The sequence below is a fragment of the Phymastichus coffea genome, unplaced genomic scaffold, assembly GCF_024137745.1.
Source record: "Phymastichus coffea isolate CEN01 unplaced genomic scaffold, Cenicafe_Pcof_1.1 PCOF00058, whole genome shotgun sequence".
NCBI classification, from domain to species: domain Eukaryota; kingdom Metazoa; phylum Arthropoda; class Insecta; order Hymenoptera; family Eulophidae; genus Phymastichus; species Phymastichus coffea.
This window is the reverse complement of record NW_026706869.1, coordinates 392887-408569: the sequence shown is the minus strand read 5'-3', so window position 1 is coordinate 408569 and position 15683 is coordinate 392887. Positions and strand designations below refer to the sequence as shown.

General features: G+C 42.9%; 1 protein-coding gene across 6 annotated transcripts; it reads right to left on the bottom strand.

The window, feature by feature from the left end:
* Positions 1-1489: 1489 nt before the first annotated feature.
* On the bottom strand, positions 1490-15398 carry LOC131666314 (rho GTPase-activating protein 190). 6 transcript variants are annotated; one of them, XM_058938871.1, is made up of 24 exons: positions 14987-15398; positions 13781-14021; positions 13369-13703; positions 13019-13285; positions 12616-12945; positions 12234-12550; positions 11944-12153; positions 11177-11363; positions 10983-11098; positions 10746-10898; positions 10433-10671; positions 10122-10323; positions 9609-10031; positions 9322-9521; positions 9065-9248; positions 8777-8988; positions 8163-8627; positions 7793-8074; positions 7307-7722; positions 6974-7238; positions 6757-6888; positions 6471-6521; positions 6058-6154; positions 1490-5963 (listed from the first exon to the last, which is right to left on the bottom strand). In XM_058938871.1, exons 3-24 carry the CDS (start codon positions 13537-13539, stop codon positions 5765-5767), a joined length of 5118 nt encoding a protein of 1705 aa, XP_058794854.1. In that variant the 5' UTR covers positions 13540-13703; positions 13781-14021; positions 14987-15398; the 3' UTR covers positions 1490-5764. The 6 variants fall into 6 exon arrangements, with proteins under 6 accessions (XP_058794854.1, XP_058794856.1, XP_058794859.1 ...); XM_058938873.1 differs by having other exon boundaries at positions 7307-7719; XM_058938876.1 differs by having other exon boundaries at positions 8163-8600.
* Between the last annotated feature and the right edge of the window lie 285 nt (positions 15399-15683).

Genomic DNA, 15683 nt, shown 5'->3' with positions numbered 1-15683 from the left:
CGGGTCCGATTGATTTTCGGCGGGACGGCCCGCTGCCGATTCGGCGGCAGCATCGCGTTGCCTGGGCGACGCCTCGGCGCTCCGGCGTGACGTCAGGCGCTGCCCCCTCCGCGCGGCCGAGCTTCCGAAAATACGGAGCGCCGACGGCGGGCCAGGCGCGCGCGCGCGCTCGCATCCCCGAGGCTCCCGGCCCGTCCGTCGGTTGGCGCTGCCTCGCTCGCGCGAGCCGGCCACCGCCGCCGCCGCCGCGACCGAGGCCGACCGAGTCGCCCGAGACGTGCATAGTGCAGCCGCTGGCGAGCTCGTCGAGTGCGCGCGCGAGCCTCGCGCTAATGAATGCTCTCCCTCCCCCCTCTGCCCCCGGCCTGCGCCCCTTCCTCCGGCGTTTACCGCGCGATAAGCAATCGTCCTACTCGCGGAGACAAAGGCGGGCGGGGAACAAATGGGGCGCTCGGCGCGAAGTAGTCCGAGTCAAGATAGGACGCGGCGGCCCGAAAAATGAGATGCCCCGGCGCCGCCGCTGCCTCGGCTCGTTTGGCTCTAGGCAGGCCGTTACCGTTGAATCGATTCGACGGCGCCGCCGTACGCGCGCTGCACCCTCCTCGCTGCCGTCCGCTGCAGCTAAATTGAGTCGCTGCTGCTCCAGTCCCTCCGCCGCTCCGCTTCATTGGGCGGCCAATAATAGCGCCTTGGCCCGCTGGACAATTAGCCGCCCGGCCCGTTTTTACGTTCCTCGTCGCGTGCGCCGCTTGAATAAACGATCGACCGACGGGTTATTCGCGGCGGAACTCGGTCCGGTCCCGCGGCGCAGTTTTTGCATCCTCGCTCCGCCGGCGCTCGCGAACAATCGCCGAGTCATCGAATTGCGCGAGAATTGGGTCAGACAATCGTGGCCGAACGGCAATCTCCGCCCCGCCAGTTTGTTCCAAAGTTGCGGTAAGCAGATAGCAAGTCGCGATCGACCTGCGACCTACACTTATCTACACCAGAGAACAGAGAATATAGAACGACGTGTCGTCCTCCGTCTACCACTTACTTTAATCGATGCAGATCAGCTGTCGCTACAATTTAGTCTTGCCTATTAAAAATAAGTTCAAGTAACGACACAATATGTTAATGTAATTATGAGCTTCAAGAACTTTACTACGTACTCTGGCAATGTCCCTCGTATACGATAAGCACGCCGAAAGCTGCCTTCCTTGCTCTAATGCAGCAATCTCATGAAATGCCAATGCCGAAATGGCGAAATCAATTTACCCGTTTTCCAAACTATTGTCATTTGTCTATACAGTCTTGCATCCTGCCTACATTAATTCTCGTGAAATGTGATGGAGGCAAGAGTAGTAAAATAATCCTTGCAATAGACTGAAATTGCATAAATGCAACGTAAAGCAGTGCCTCCCCGTTCTTCGTTGGGTTTTATTTGAAATGAAAATGCCACTTTTCAAATTGTACATAAAGACGATTTTTATTTTTAAATACTTCTTGGACATCAATACTTTTTCTTCGTGCACTCGCGATCATTCAACACGCACATCTTGCAAAAGGACACTCACTCGTATTCTTAATGTATTCCAGCACAGTAGCAGTTATTCCGCCCTTCCCGCCCTCTCCTACTCGCCGTGCAGCTCGGTGGTCGCGACTTTTCACCTACCTGCAATCTTACTTTCTCGCCCTTTACCTCTCTGTTCAGATAAACCACTGTTGTCTGGCCCGTTATTTTGATTTATCCAATGAGCAACTGTTACTCTGACTCAATGGATTTCCCCGTTAATCTAATTGCAGACGCCGACTTTGCTGTGAAAATAACGAGACTAAAACTGTTGCCTTTCAGCCGTTGATCAAGTTTTAAGTTATACTTTTATTGCGCTACATCGATCTTGCATTACCACATATTATTATTATTATTTCTCCCCATCAACTCACGGCTCATCGAGTTCAAGTGTGTTCAGCGAATTATTAATCTCCAGCGTTTCGCATCTGTACGCAGTCCTTTGGTAAAAGTCGCGATGAACATATCATTACGAAGGGTGGCAAAAAACGCACAAGCAACAATATATACACATGAAAAGCGCCATTCACCTCCCCCCTCTCTCTCACTACTCGCCTCATTTTTTAATTCAACTTCGAGACCTGTGGGAGAGACGTAAACCAATTGACTTAACTACACACATCCACTGTATCTTGCTACGCTGCAACGTCCGACTTACGATTTTTACTTCTATAAATATTGACACTTTTAGGCGTCTTGAAACTCTTGCATGCCTGTTGTATCAGCTTTCACTCGCTCATTCGCTCGTTCGTTGCACGTAAAAGTTTGAAAATCCCTCTAGTCTAGAATTTCATAAAAATTATTTTTGCAAAAGGTCGACGGTCTTACAAATATCTTTATAAACGATTTCTCATCAATATTCCATAATACTTATTACATTCTAAATAGTAAAATTCCACTGACATTCAAGTATTGCAACATTCAGGCGATTATTTTAATTTCCGATACAGCTAGAAATATACTTTAGGTTGCACAAAAAATCGTATGACCGATTCTTAATACTAGGATATGCGACGTGTTACGCGGACAAATCAATCGTAATAATAATTAAATACTTCTGATAATTAATAGGATTAATCAAGCGATTTTACGTACAAACAATCTTCATGAAATTAACCTGGAGAGCGCGAGAAAATAATTTTTACAATGACTCGGGACATTCGTTATTAGATTATAACAACTTTTTAATTCGACGTCTCTCCCTCCTCGCCTTCAACCGCATCTAAAAGTACACATCAAGTCTCATTCATACTCGCACGCTTCGATTCATTTCTACTGACTCTATTGTTCGCCAAAATGACCTGTTATAGCTCAGCGTCGCAACAACAAAGTGCTTTCAATTGTCATTTTCATCAGCAATTACTTCAAATACACCGATTATTAGCCACCTGACAATTCTCACTCGAACAAAGAAACAATTGATTGTGCGCAATATTGACAATCTTATTTGATCCTTTCGCTAATTAACATTGCCTTTTCTCGTTTCTTGGACTCCGTAAAACGTCCGACTTTCTACTGCTTCGACGCGATTTCTTTGTTTCACCTATGACCACCTACGATCGACCGAATAAAGCCTAACGAACGTTTTATTAATAGTGCATGCTGCAAGAAAAGATACATTTATTTTGTGCGTTTGACTTGCATGTACAAAATGACGGTGAAGTCGATGCTTGGCGGTGAGACCAACGTCGCTTTTTATTTTTTTTATTCTCGTTTGCATGCGTCGCTGAAAAACGCTTAAAGATTTTGTATGTTTCTCCGCGTAAGGCAAGCCCAAGTCACGAACAGCGCTCGCATTTCCCGCCCAATTGTGCTGCCCTCGCATAAACGGATTTCTTTACTTAGGCCCTCGTGCGATACATCAAGATCAATAGTTTGAAGTAGTTTGGCCTGATTGGCCGTTTTCTGACGAAACCAGGAATATGCCAAATTGTTTTCGAGTATCATGGAATTTCATATGCCTTATTGACGTGAAGAAAGCAAATATCATACGTGAAAAAATATCACATGAGTAAGCATTTGACATTGCTGTAAAATTACAAGCACTCAAAGAAAATATCGGCGTTGTCCTATCAGTACTACTACTTGTTATTTTATTCGTGTAAAGAGTCATTTGTACAATTCTTATTTATAGCATGTCTATAGAAAAAATTAACTAAAATAAATTATGGCGAAAAACGATTAAAATGTACAATAAAACAATGATCATGTTCAAAATTATTTTATACAAATTCACTTAAAACTTTACTAACTAAGACACTTTTTATATAAGAGATCATCGGACGTGAGACTTCGGAAGTGCATACAGGTGGAATATTCAAACGATTACCGTTAGCCTGTAAAACCGAAAAAGTTAAATTACTGCACGTGAAACATTGACAGAAATAATTGAATGTTTCATTGAGCGATTGCCCTATGGGTGTCATCTGTACGGCTGATTTTAATTATGATTCATCTGACGTCCAATATCTCTTACGTATAGAAAGGATCTAAAACTTCAAACTAAAGCCGCCAAGGTCAAATAACGTATCAAAAATATTTTATCCATAGTTTCGGCAAAAAAGAATTGAAATAGATAGAAACTATACATAAGAACAATCGGATCGTAATCTCACTCTTTCGCACTTTTCTCTTCTTCGAATATCGTAAAAATCTTAAGAAAGAATGGCGATATTTTGCATAGGAGTTGATCCTTTCTTAGGCTTTCGTTTAGCACATTACACTTAATCGATCCTTAAGTGTAAAACGTTAAGTATGAATGTATAAAATTTTAGAGTCGTACAATTTATCCTTAAGAGTCACCCAGTGGATCAATAGAGGTATACGAATGAACGACTTTTTTCGGCTGGATGTTCGTGTCAACTTTCGGCTAATCAGATGGGCTTGAACAGCTTATAGCAGAATATGTACAAAATTTACTGCACGTATGCAAGTAAATCTGTAATCACTGAATCTTTCTACAAGCTTTATTTTCAACTATTTGAACTTTTGATCGTTTTTAAAGCAAGCAAATAGTTACTTATTCGAGTTTACTTGAACTAGCATCACGAAGGATATTATATCCGCGTTATTTGTTATGTTTTCAAGCCTATTTGATAAGCCATTACACCAAGCGAATTGAGTAACGTCAAGCAAAAAATAACCATCTTTTATTATTGTTGTGTTGATACACTCTAAAATTTTCAATGTTAAGTTATACTTGATACTTGCACCTCTCACATATATCAAGAAAAACGCTATATTTTTTTCTTAAACGGCACTAACATTGCATTTCCTCCGTTTGTTATCTATTTTCTTTTTGGCTTCAGATTATAAGTCAAAAGTTAAAAAAACGAAACGCTAATATTTCATTATAAAATGTTTGAACATTGATGATTCGGTACTTTGCAATGGCCCGCCATATAAAAAATCGACGAGATAAAAATTGTCCGACAAATTCGTTGAGATGAGTGAGCGATTGATCAACGATGGATCGTCAATCCGTTCAAGTTGTATTTTACAGTAACGCAGCCTTGATACTCATAATATGAGGTTTACCTAGCGAGTACATCAATTATTTTTTTCAAAAAGAAAAATGGGAATGTTCGCTTTAAATCATATTTCTCTCTCATCTCCACGTTCACTTGACATGGCACTAACTAACTTGTTTCATTTTATGGAATGATTATGGCGCAATTCTTTCTGTTTAAAAATTACATTATAAGCGTCAATTTATTTTGTCATAAGATATTTACTTTTTTCTTTTTACTGCTCACTGTAACCTCGGCAGTTTTGCTGAAAAAAGCCTTTTCTGTTTTACGATTCCAAAGTACTGTCAACTTCAAATTGTGAAATGACATGTCATTTCGTGTTTCCTTTTGAATTTATACTTGTTCGTACAATATTTATATAAACAATTTCAAAAGCTACATAAAACTGCTTACCTATTTCATTAGACAAAGTATGGCTAAAAATGTCTTGTACACAACCGCGGCTTGGTTAACTTCACCAATAATAAAACTGGCGACAGAGTTATTCTTTCTGTCCGTCAAATTTATCATTATTCGTTTAATAACAAAAACGTTTGTTCTACTTGAGAATAATGAGGATTAGACTCGGGTTTAGCATGGAAAAACTAATCTCATCATTCCACTTGAGACTACGATAACAGTTTTCTCGGATGTTTCTAGATGTGCTGTGCGCAAGTGACTTCGTGTTTCGCAAGTCTTACATTCACACCATAACGATAGCCTCTTTACCGCAGAAAAGGAATGGATACTGGTCGATCATAGTTTGAACAACATCTTCGAGATATGGCCTCGTAGCTTCGAACCTGCCGAGGTCATTAAACTCGATTGGCAGAAGTGTTGGCCACCAACAGATGGCCAAATTCTTGCTATCCATATTGTTCAATTTACAATTTTCGGCAACCCTACGATTGAAAAATATATAATATGCACTTCTTTACAAAATAATTCGATATTTTAGATGAGCCTGCCAAGCTTTTAAACTAAAACGAAACTTACTTGACAAAATGTTGGAATGTATATTTCAGTACGTCAAAATTGACAGGTTTCAGTTTATTTAGCATCATTCTCAAAGCCAGTAGCCTACCGCTCCGATCTAGAACGCAGCGTTTTCAGAAAATAATGGAATTAATGTAGCCAAAACAAACTATCATTACTATTACAACATCAAAAGCCGAAAGCAATCAACAATTTATATCAACGCATTGAAATTTTTACGTTGATTATCAATGATTGTTCAAATGTCAGATGACTTTTAGTATGCGCTTGTCAACTTGCTCAATCGCTCAGTATTACTGAGTTAGCAAATGAAACACAGTACATGATTTGACAATTGACGTATCATTGAATTTTTTTTATCAGATAAACTAACTTTCAGTAAAATGAAATTAACCAATTAAAGAAAAACCAACCTTCCATATTCATGCATGTTGCGGACATCGGTTTGCTGATACCACGAGCACCTTTAGATTCAAAGAAAATAAAACGTAAATATCGACACAAATGCATCAATTTTCTTTGATTGTAAATATATTAACACGTAGTAAATTAAATAATAAATAAATCGAGACGCAAACTAGTTAATCAAATTGAACGTATGCTGTCTCGCAGATAGGAAAGCGATGAGTTTTGTGATAGATAAAAAAGAGAGATTGAGATGGAAGTGAGGGTGCATGCCAAACAATAAGAAAAACTAACCAGATATATCCTCTAACTGGCTCATGCTCTCTTTATCAATAAGAGGTGGCAATTTCTTCGAGAAAAAGTCTTTAAGAGCGGTGGCGACAGCGTTCACGGGGATATCGAGTGAGCGTATATCCAAATTACCATCTAAAAGTGTAAATTTTGTACTGAGTTGTTGCGCAAACAACATTGATTATAATTATGAGATAGTTGTGTGATTAACCGAACCAACCTTCTTCAAATTTTTGGAATAGCAACTCGACGTGAGCGCGGTTGCCAGGCACTCTATATATTCCCTCGGAATCAAGACCTTCATCCTCAACGAATCTGACACATTTTTCAAGAAACAGAGGAATAGGATTAGTTTCACTTTGTGCAAAATCTTCAATGAGCGGCATCGGTTGAAGGGACATGTTGCTTTTGGTTTGTTTAGTTTTTTCCTGCTTCTTCTTCTCACGCTCACGTTCTTTTTCCGCGTGCCTTTTGAGCTTCTCCTCCTAGGCAAGAATAAATCGACCATTAGCAAAGTTAGTGCATATCGACCAGAGTCTCGACGATTCGTTACCTTGAGACGTCGTTTTTCCAATTTTTCATCTTCTTTTGCTTTTTGCTTCTCTCGCTTACGATTGAGTTTGTCCAGTGTTTCCTTATTTTTGGCCAGTAAGCTGAAGCTCGGTGAATTAATCTCTCGAGGCGAGGATACGTCGAGGCTTGACTCGTCGTCAGCTATACTACCGAAACTATTATCGCCGATGATGTTACGTTGTTTCAGAGACATGAACATCTCTTGCGTCATGTGCTTGAGATTCAAAGGATGCTGTAGAGTCTGCGCTACTAGTTGCTGCTGCTGTTGAATGGAATTGCCGAATTTTTTGCGCCCTATATTTGCAGTTGGATGCTTGGGGTAGAGCTTGCTGCGGGACCTTGAACGATTATCCTGGTCGCTCGAATCCGAGCTGTCCGGTGAGTCGCTTGAAACTGCTTGATTAAAGTATATAATCAGGATGTCGGTCAGTCAATGAATACGTGTACATATCGGAAGCAGGCGCACCTTTTTCCGTGGAATCGATTCGCCAGCCTTTATCGTCCTTGACGGCGGTGTAGTTCAGGCCGACAATACCATCGGTCAGGACGGCTCCACCTCCACCGGCGATGCCCGCGAGCGTGGGCACCTTCGGCGTGGCCACGGGAATGGCAGTGCGCTTCTTGCGTGTGCGCTTGTGGGACGAGAGCTTCTTGTTGTTAATGGCTTTTCCCAAGGCTTCGGCAACTTTTTGGCGCTCTAACGAGCTCCATTCGGAGTCCGAGTCGCTGTAAGCCGCCGACGGCGAGTCTTCGACAGAAAGAGCAAGATCATATAAATAAATATAAATGGCTTCGATCTCGACATTGCAAAGTATTACGTTTATTGATATGCTTACAGGGCTGGCCCTTTTCTCGCCTATGACGCATCTTTGACTTGTTGTTACCCAGGGAATCATGCACTAGCGTGTAGACATACTCGCCGTCATAGTGCGAGTACAGATTTGGCACGACGTCCTTCACCTGTGCGTACTCGTTGCCGAGGTCCATTTCGGGGATAGCGAGGGGGGCGTGTCCCATACCGATCTTGCCATGATGCTGCTGCTGCTCATCCTTCTCGCCAATGGCCATTCGTGATATGACGTCGGTTACGTTAGAGAAATCCTTGAGATTGATTTTGCCGGGCTGTTTGAGCGTCTGACTATTGCCCTTGGGCCTAGATTTGGTTTGCTGTATATGGCGACGGCCGGTGGTGAAGGCTCGCTGCGAGTAGCTATTTGTCACGCCGTCCTGCTGTTGCTGTTGCTGTTGCTGCATAAAGGTGTCTTTGACCCAACCTGAAATCGTGCGAAAGTGCATCATTGCTTTTCGCAAGAATAAAGGCCTATTTGATCAGAGTGTCCGATTGGTGTTATCATTGGTTTTGTTTTGTTTTGTTTTGTTTTATTTTGTTTTGTTTTGTTTTTGCTGAACGGTAGTAGCGCTGCTCGCGTAAATCTCATGGTCCACCTACCGGACATCTTGGTCACAAATTCTCCGCTGGTCTTTAGAAACTCTCGATCTCGCTCCTCACGCTGGAAATCGACCTGACTGTAAATATCACTGTCATCGCTGGGTGTGGCCCGACTGTCGGCAAAATGCTCGTTAAGGCCACCATCGCCTAACTCGCCGTCCGGCGTAAGTTGCTCATACGACTCGGAGCCGCTTCTGAAAGTTACCGACATACTGCTTCACGTTAGATGAGACACGCACAATACCAGTGCGCACGCTGGCGAGGCCGAGCAACTTTGGACTGACTTACCCGTCATCGGGCGTCTGCAGATGGTAGCTCTCATGACGCGGCGGGGGCATTGGGTGTAGTGCCGAGTACTCCAAGGTGCCCTCACCACTGTCATTGAGATTGCTCGGCTCCTCCATGTTGAATGCCTGCTCAATTTCGGGCTTTTTCTCCCAGACCTCCTTGAAGAATGGCGTGTAGAAGGCCGCTGTAACAGTGGAAAAATCGTAAATAAGCAGCTAAGTTGAGAGTGTTAATCTCGACAGAGATCGTCGACCAACTTTTTTGCTGGCAAGACGAGGAGAAGGTCATAAAGTGGGCTTGGAGCTTGTCGGCCGTGGCATTTCCCTCGGTAATCAGGTGATGACTCAAATCGTTATTGAAAAATGCATTGGCACCGCCGCTGTCTGTCACTGCCATTATCTGAATGGGCAAATTCGGAATGTTGTGCGAGAATGCGCTGAAACCGAAAAGGTTTTGTCTAATTTAGTTGTTTACGCCATATTATTTGCTGGGGACGCCGTCGTCTGTCGCGCGCTCGGTCCATGATGAAGGTGTGATTACGCACTTAAGAGTGGCCAATGATGCCTTCCTCTTGGTCGAGTAGACCAGTATGAATCCATGCACTAGCTCGTCTCTGAAGGCGTTTGCTCCATGAAAGCTGGAAATGGTCACCTCCACACGGCGCTTTGACTCGCCGAGGAACGTTTCCAGGACGATCGAGCGCTCACTACTAAGAAAGCAGCATTGATGGCTGAGCAGCGGGCCAAGGACGTTTTCCACTGAATAAGGGTCACCGCAGAACATGCACATTATTATTCTGATGTCGGGTTCTAAGCACTCGATTACGCTCTGGTAGATATTCAGAAAGCCCGCGCGATGATTTATCGCCTGGACAAGCTGCTGCAGTGCCTCTTTCACCAGCGACGTTGGAAATCTCTTGTCCTGCTCTAAGTCCTCGATAGCCACGTCGATGAAAGGACACTGTAAGCTAACAATCCAACGCTTGTAAATAATTCATGTCAATCGACCGACCCAACCCGACTACTGCTACTTCTATGGTCAACACTATAGTATATACCTGTCCGCGAGACTTTGACCCTCCTCACGCAACCGGATCGCCTCCAGCTCATCGATTATTCCATCTGGAACGAATAATATGACGATAGGAAGGCCTTGAAAAGGTAGCCGATCTTCTTGCTCCAGATTTGAGAGAAGCGTTTTCTCTAGAGAAGACCGCACGTATTCGAACGTCTCCTCATTAGAATAAATGCAGAAAGAGCCTGGAAAACCAAGAGTCGATGACATTTAACGTTAATTTTACGGTAACTGTAGATAAGGTCTACACTGACACTCATGGAAGAAATAATGAAGTCATTGCAAGATCATTACCATGAGGTAGGAAATCCGAGGTAGTGAAAGAGTTGTGAGGCAGACCAACGTCTCCATCGATCACGCGATAGCCGAGTGTATATAGCTGGCAGTCGATCTCGACCTCGTCATCATCCGTCTGCGATCGTATTTCGCGAGCGAATTCCTCACCCAGGCTGCTGCTTCCAAGTATAACTAAATTCAATTGATTGTTCTCGGAATTCAGTTGCCACTGGTTACTGTGGTTCCAAGACGATGGCCTTCAAATTAATTTTACAATTATTTTCACATTTGCACTCTACGCAATTTTCTAGGGCAAAAGACCATTTGATACCTGTGGGCTTTGGTTCCTAGTATTCGCTCGATTAGTGCATCCATGCAATTTGGAAAAGCTGGGCAATGTTCACGAATAGGACAATGAACAAAACCAAGATGTTGGAACAGCATTAGTTTTCTATCTTGGTCCAATCTGTCCAGTGCCTTGTACCTGTGAACGAAGCAAATTTATAATCGTTCAACAAGTCTCATCTCGAGCTCGGCTGGGATATTCAACTAAGCAAACGATTCTCACCGAAAGTCATCGATTAAAGCGTCAGTAATCTCTTTGATATCATCCTGTGTTATTGTGCCCGTCGGAGCGATACTCTTGTAGTGGTAAAACAGATCTGCGTGCTCTAGTAGTAGCTCCTTGTAAAATAATAATGTCAATTATTGTTTCCTAAACTTGACTTGATATCAAGTACTTGAGTCCAAAATGTATCATACTTGGAAGTTGTGCTTAGCTTTCTCAATAATTTCTTTCTGATGTTGATCGTAAACTTCCTGGCAGTCATGATGGGACAGTGCCTCGAAGCACTCGCGACCCATAAACAGCACTCGCACTTCCGACAGTTGTTTGCCCGGAGTAACGTAACCCGTTTCTTCCAATAGTTGTTTAAACTGCTTTTTCCATCTGCAAAGGTATAAAACAATTGATGAAACTTCATTAAAGATACTTATCATGACGAGTCTAACTTGCACCAATATGTAGTATTTCGTTATCAAAGTTTGACTTGCGGCGCTATTAAACGGAAATACGTTGCATAAAGCATTAATGTTTTATGCGCAATAATTATAATGCAAACTAGGGATCCAATATACGCATTGTCAAAGAATAAAAGCAAACAAATGTGATGTTATGAGAATTGGTATTTACCTTTTCGGAAGTCTGCAAAAAGAAAGACGCCACCCAGAATAAAGCAAAAAGCATTAGTTATGTCACCTCAACGTCTAATAGCATTAAAAGTATATTTGCCATAAGGATAATTAAGCGCTAGGCTTTAGGTTCATTAAAAAAAATGATATGCGTAAATTATGATCGAAATCATTGATTATTAAAACGACTCGACAACGACTTAATACGAATTTGTTAGTAAGTAATAAAAACTGCAGTCAAAGTGCTACGTACAAGTTTAAAGCTTGTTATTGACGCTTAAACGAGTAGGTATTACTTCAAAGTACAATGATATAGCAAGGAGAAAGTGAAAACTCACTCGAGTCGACGCTGCTCTTGCTGTAGGGCATTTACGTGGTTTTTGAAAACGGTTTCGGCCTCTGGTGTTTCCAGCACATCATACGGTATTTTCGACGTTTTATTCTCGCCAAAGTCATAATCTATCCAGGGTATATCTTCAGGGCACTCGTAAAAGTAACGATCGAATTCGGGATGCTCTTTAATGTACTGCTGTACATTCGACCATTCTCTGAAAATTAAAGATCAGAAGAGTCAGTCACGGCTGAAGCGCTGAAGTTGCAAGCGTAAAGAGCTAAGGCAATTACATACTCGTTGATCAAATTGGCAATGTCGGGAACCAATTCGTGCAGAATGTCAGGCAAGGTATCGAGATAACCTTGTATTTTCTTGGCTATCTGCTCATCCTTGAGCTTTTTTATATGCCGGCGAAAGAGTCGCTGAGTCGCGTCGATGCCAAACAGCTCGACGAACGTCGTGAACTCTCGATGCTGGCCGAGCTTCTTCGAAGCCTGTGACCAGGTGGCCCGGTAGTCCTGCACGTGCATGCGTATGAGCCTTTGCAACGACTCGGTTGATGCATCCATCAGTTCTTTGCGCTGACGCGCAGCCTCAGCGAATGCGACGACCTTAACGAGGAACCATCAGCAGTTGGTTTCAGTCTGCTCGGCGTAGGCAGTCTAACGGAGCTTACCTTGTTGCGCAGCTTTGACTTGTCAACGAGTTGAGCAATAGTCATGAAAGCCAAATCCACGTTGATATTCTCGTGCGCTGAGGTCTCGACCATCAGTATCGAGCCCTTGTACTCCTTGCGCATGAGTAGCTTCTCCGCCTCCTTCACGAATTGCTCATTCGCGTCATCGTTCTTCGTCGTTACCAGAATTATTGGCTTCTTAGTCTTGATCAGGTTGTTCAAAATGTTGGCAACGATTTCCACCTGTTTCTCGATCAAACGATTCGGCACGACGCTTACATCGAATACACACAGAAAGCCGTCAATGGCCAGCTTGCCGTCCGGTAAAACCTGCCCAATTGCCATTGTTATAGATTGCGCTGTGGCCTGATCGCCGTCACGAGATTACTAGAGTGGCACAAACCTTTTGCTCGTACTCCTTTTCGATACCCAACTGATTTTTACAAATGTACATGAGCTTCTCGGCGCTGGCGATTTTTGTGGCAGCGCACCTTTTGGCGTAAGGCTCCATCTTACCACCCTTGAAAGGCTGGAATGACGAGTCATCGATGAACTCCGTGTGCTCGATCACTTGAAACTGGTAGTCAGCTGAGCCGTCCTCCGTCGGTTTAATCACCTCACCCCAGTACAGGAAGTGGTCGTTGTTCACTACGCGCCCACTAAAGTCCGACTGCAAAACGTCAACAAGAGTCCTAAATTAGTTCACTATTCATGGCCCCCGCACACTTTGTTGCGCTTTGGTAGCTCCCTTACCTGCGATAACACAGAGATGTGATCGACACTGTAGTCGTCGCTGAGTGAGCGCATAAAGCGATTACATAAACACGATTTGCCGACTCCGACGCTGCCTTTATCTTTCTCCGTGCCCGACAACCCAACTACTGCTACGTTAATGTACTTGACGTTGTCGTTTTTACGTGCCATCTCGTCTTGTCTGCAGCAGTTTTCCTTTGATAAATCTTTATAAACGTAAGATGAAGTATGCTTCACAGAGATGTACCAAACATATATCTAACTACTTCCTCTTTGCTTCTCAACTAAGCAGTTAGCCGGCAGATTCAGATTCTGGCTATCGAGCTGCATGACAACTATGAATATTTCTTGATTAATATTTTCTCTGCCAAGTACTAACATTTTCAAGGCTGAAAAAAATTGTATTCTTTACCTTGAAGATGGTCCCTTCTCTCTCTTGGCAACATACTTGCCTAAACGATTGAACTCAACTCAGTAATACAGATTATTTATGTTATCCACCAACGACATCACAATCCAGTGAATTGATATATTTTTAACCTATATGGCAGTAGCTCTCTAAGATATTGTATTGCTCAAATTTAATGAAGTTTATCACTGTGAATACTTCATTCCATTGACTCTATCTGCATACTAGTACTGCATGTATGTATCTGGAATGAAGATACACAATTGAATTACATCAAATTAGATATTTCAGATTACAGCATTCATTTTTGTTGGCAACCACGTATAGAAGTAATCAATGTCGCATCACGGTTGTCATCGTCCAGTGTATTGATAACAACAATGACATACCACAAGTGAAAGCAGTATTATCTTCTAGTACATCAAGTTATTTCATAAATAAATATCAACAAACTATATGAAAGATTGAATTACAATGATTGATAACAATGAATGAGCCATTGTTGAGAAATTGTATATTGATGTGAGAAACTCAGTGAACTCAATGCTACAAATTGCGATCAAATTTTTTATTTGAGATGTTATCAATGACAAGCAGGGGATGAAATATGCTTATGAAGTAACTAATTTCAATGATTAAATATCTTGGGCAGCGCAAGGTGATAAAAATACAACTGAAAAATGAAACTAAGTGCAAGCATCACATACTAGCAATAGTCTAAACAAAGCACAATACAAACGTTAGATAGTAATAAAAAGCAACCGAGGATGTCGGCGGCAAACGTTCGTTGATGGAGGCTTTGACATACTCTCCTGGTCAATCGCCTATGTAATCGGACAACGGGTGGGCAAACGCGACGAGGGGGTAGTGTACATGGGACAAACGAAGGTTTCGAGAGCGTTGAAGGTGAGGCGAGGCTGTGCTATCCAGCTGGCAAAGGGCAACTTTCACATGCTTACTTTTTTGTCGTCTTCTTTCGTTATTTATGTTTTTTGATCTTACCTAGCAGACCAAAGATAAAGAACACGCGCGGGCACACCAGGCGCACACAGGCTAACACGCGAATGTACTGTAAGGAGCGTCCTAAGATACATACTACATAGATAAAATGTAGGTACGCGCGAGACTACATAGCACGAAGCTACAAGACATACATCTCACGGACTGACAACGCAGGGAGATATTTATGCTCTTGGAATCATTGTGTACCTATATTGGCGTGTACGCCTGTGTGTGTGCTGCCAGGGTCTGCAGCTCACTTTACAAGGGCGGCGTTGGCCCCTCGCGGTGATGAGTGATTTGGCAGTGTATAGGAGTCGTGTCCACGAAATGACAGGGCCACAGCGTCAAGCCGGCTATTGCAGGGCCGTCGTAACTTGTAACTATGTATCAGAAGCGAGATAGGCAGTGCGCGTCGTCCGAGTTGTTCGCGATAGAAGGAAGCCTGTCCGCTAACCAGCTGCTTACAGCTAGGCTGAGTCGTTGAGTTAGCCAAGCTTACAGTGCTGATCTGACCATCCGTCCTTTTCTTCAGGTCTCGCGCCCTCAGCGCTCACGTCGCAGTTTTTACGTCAAACGCAGCGCGAGCACTGGCAACCTCGTCGCGAGGAGCCATCTTTGATGTGTCTGCCTGCCTCGGCGGCTCTGTCTGTCTCTTTCTCGCTCAGCAGTTTGCAGGGACACCTATACATATTAAGCGACTGCGGCTTTCATGTCCTCCGTTCCGTTCCTATTTCTGATTCCTTTTTTTTATAATATTTGTAATGACATTAAAAAGGAGGCAGTTGTTTAAATCGCACCTACTCACAGTCACAGAATAAAAAAACATTATATAACGCAATTGAAATGTTCGAAAATTATAAAAGTATAAGAATTATAGATGAAGGCAAATTAAAAACACGTGCTT

Bases quoted from the DNA above. Each gene is read 5' to 3' on its own strand.
- LOC131666314 (XM_058938871.1), bottom strand. From the start codon at position 13,539: ATGGCACGTAAAAACGACAACGTCAAGTACATTAACGTAGCAGTAGTT. The intron at 12,946-13,018 runs GTTTGTGCCACT...GCAATTGGGCAG, and splicing joins AAAAGGAGTACGAGCAAAAG to GTTTTACCGGACGGCAAGCT. The intron at 8,989-9,064 runs GTAAGTCAGTCC...AACGTGAAGCAG, and splicing joins CTGCAGACGCCCGATGACGG to TATGTCGGTAACTTTCAGAA.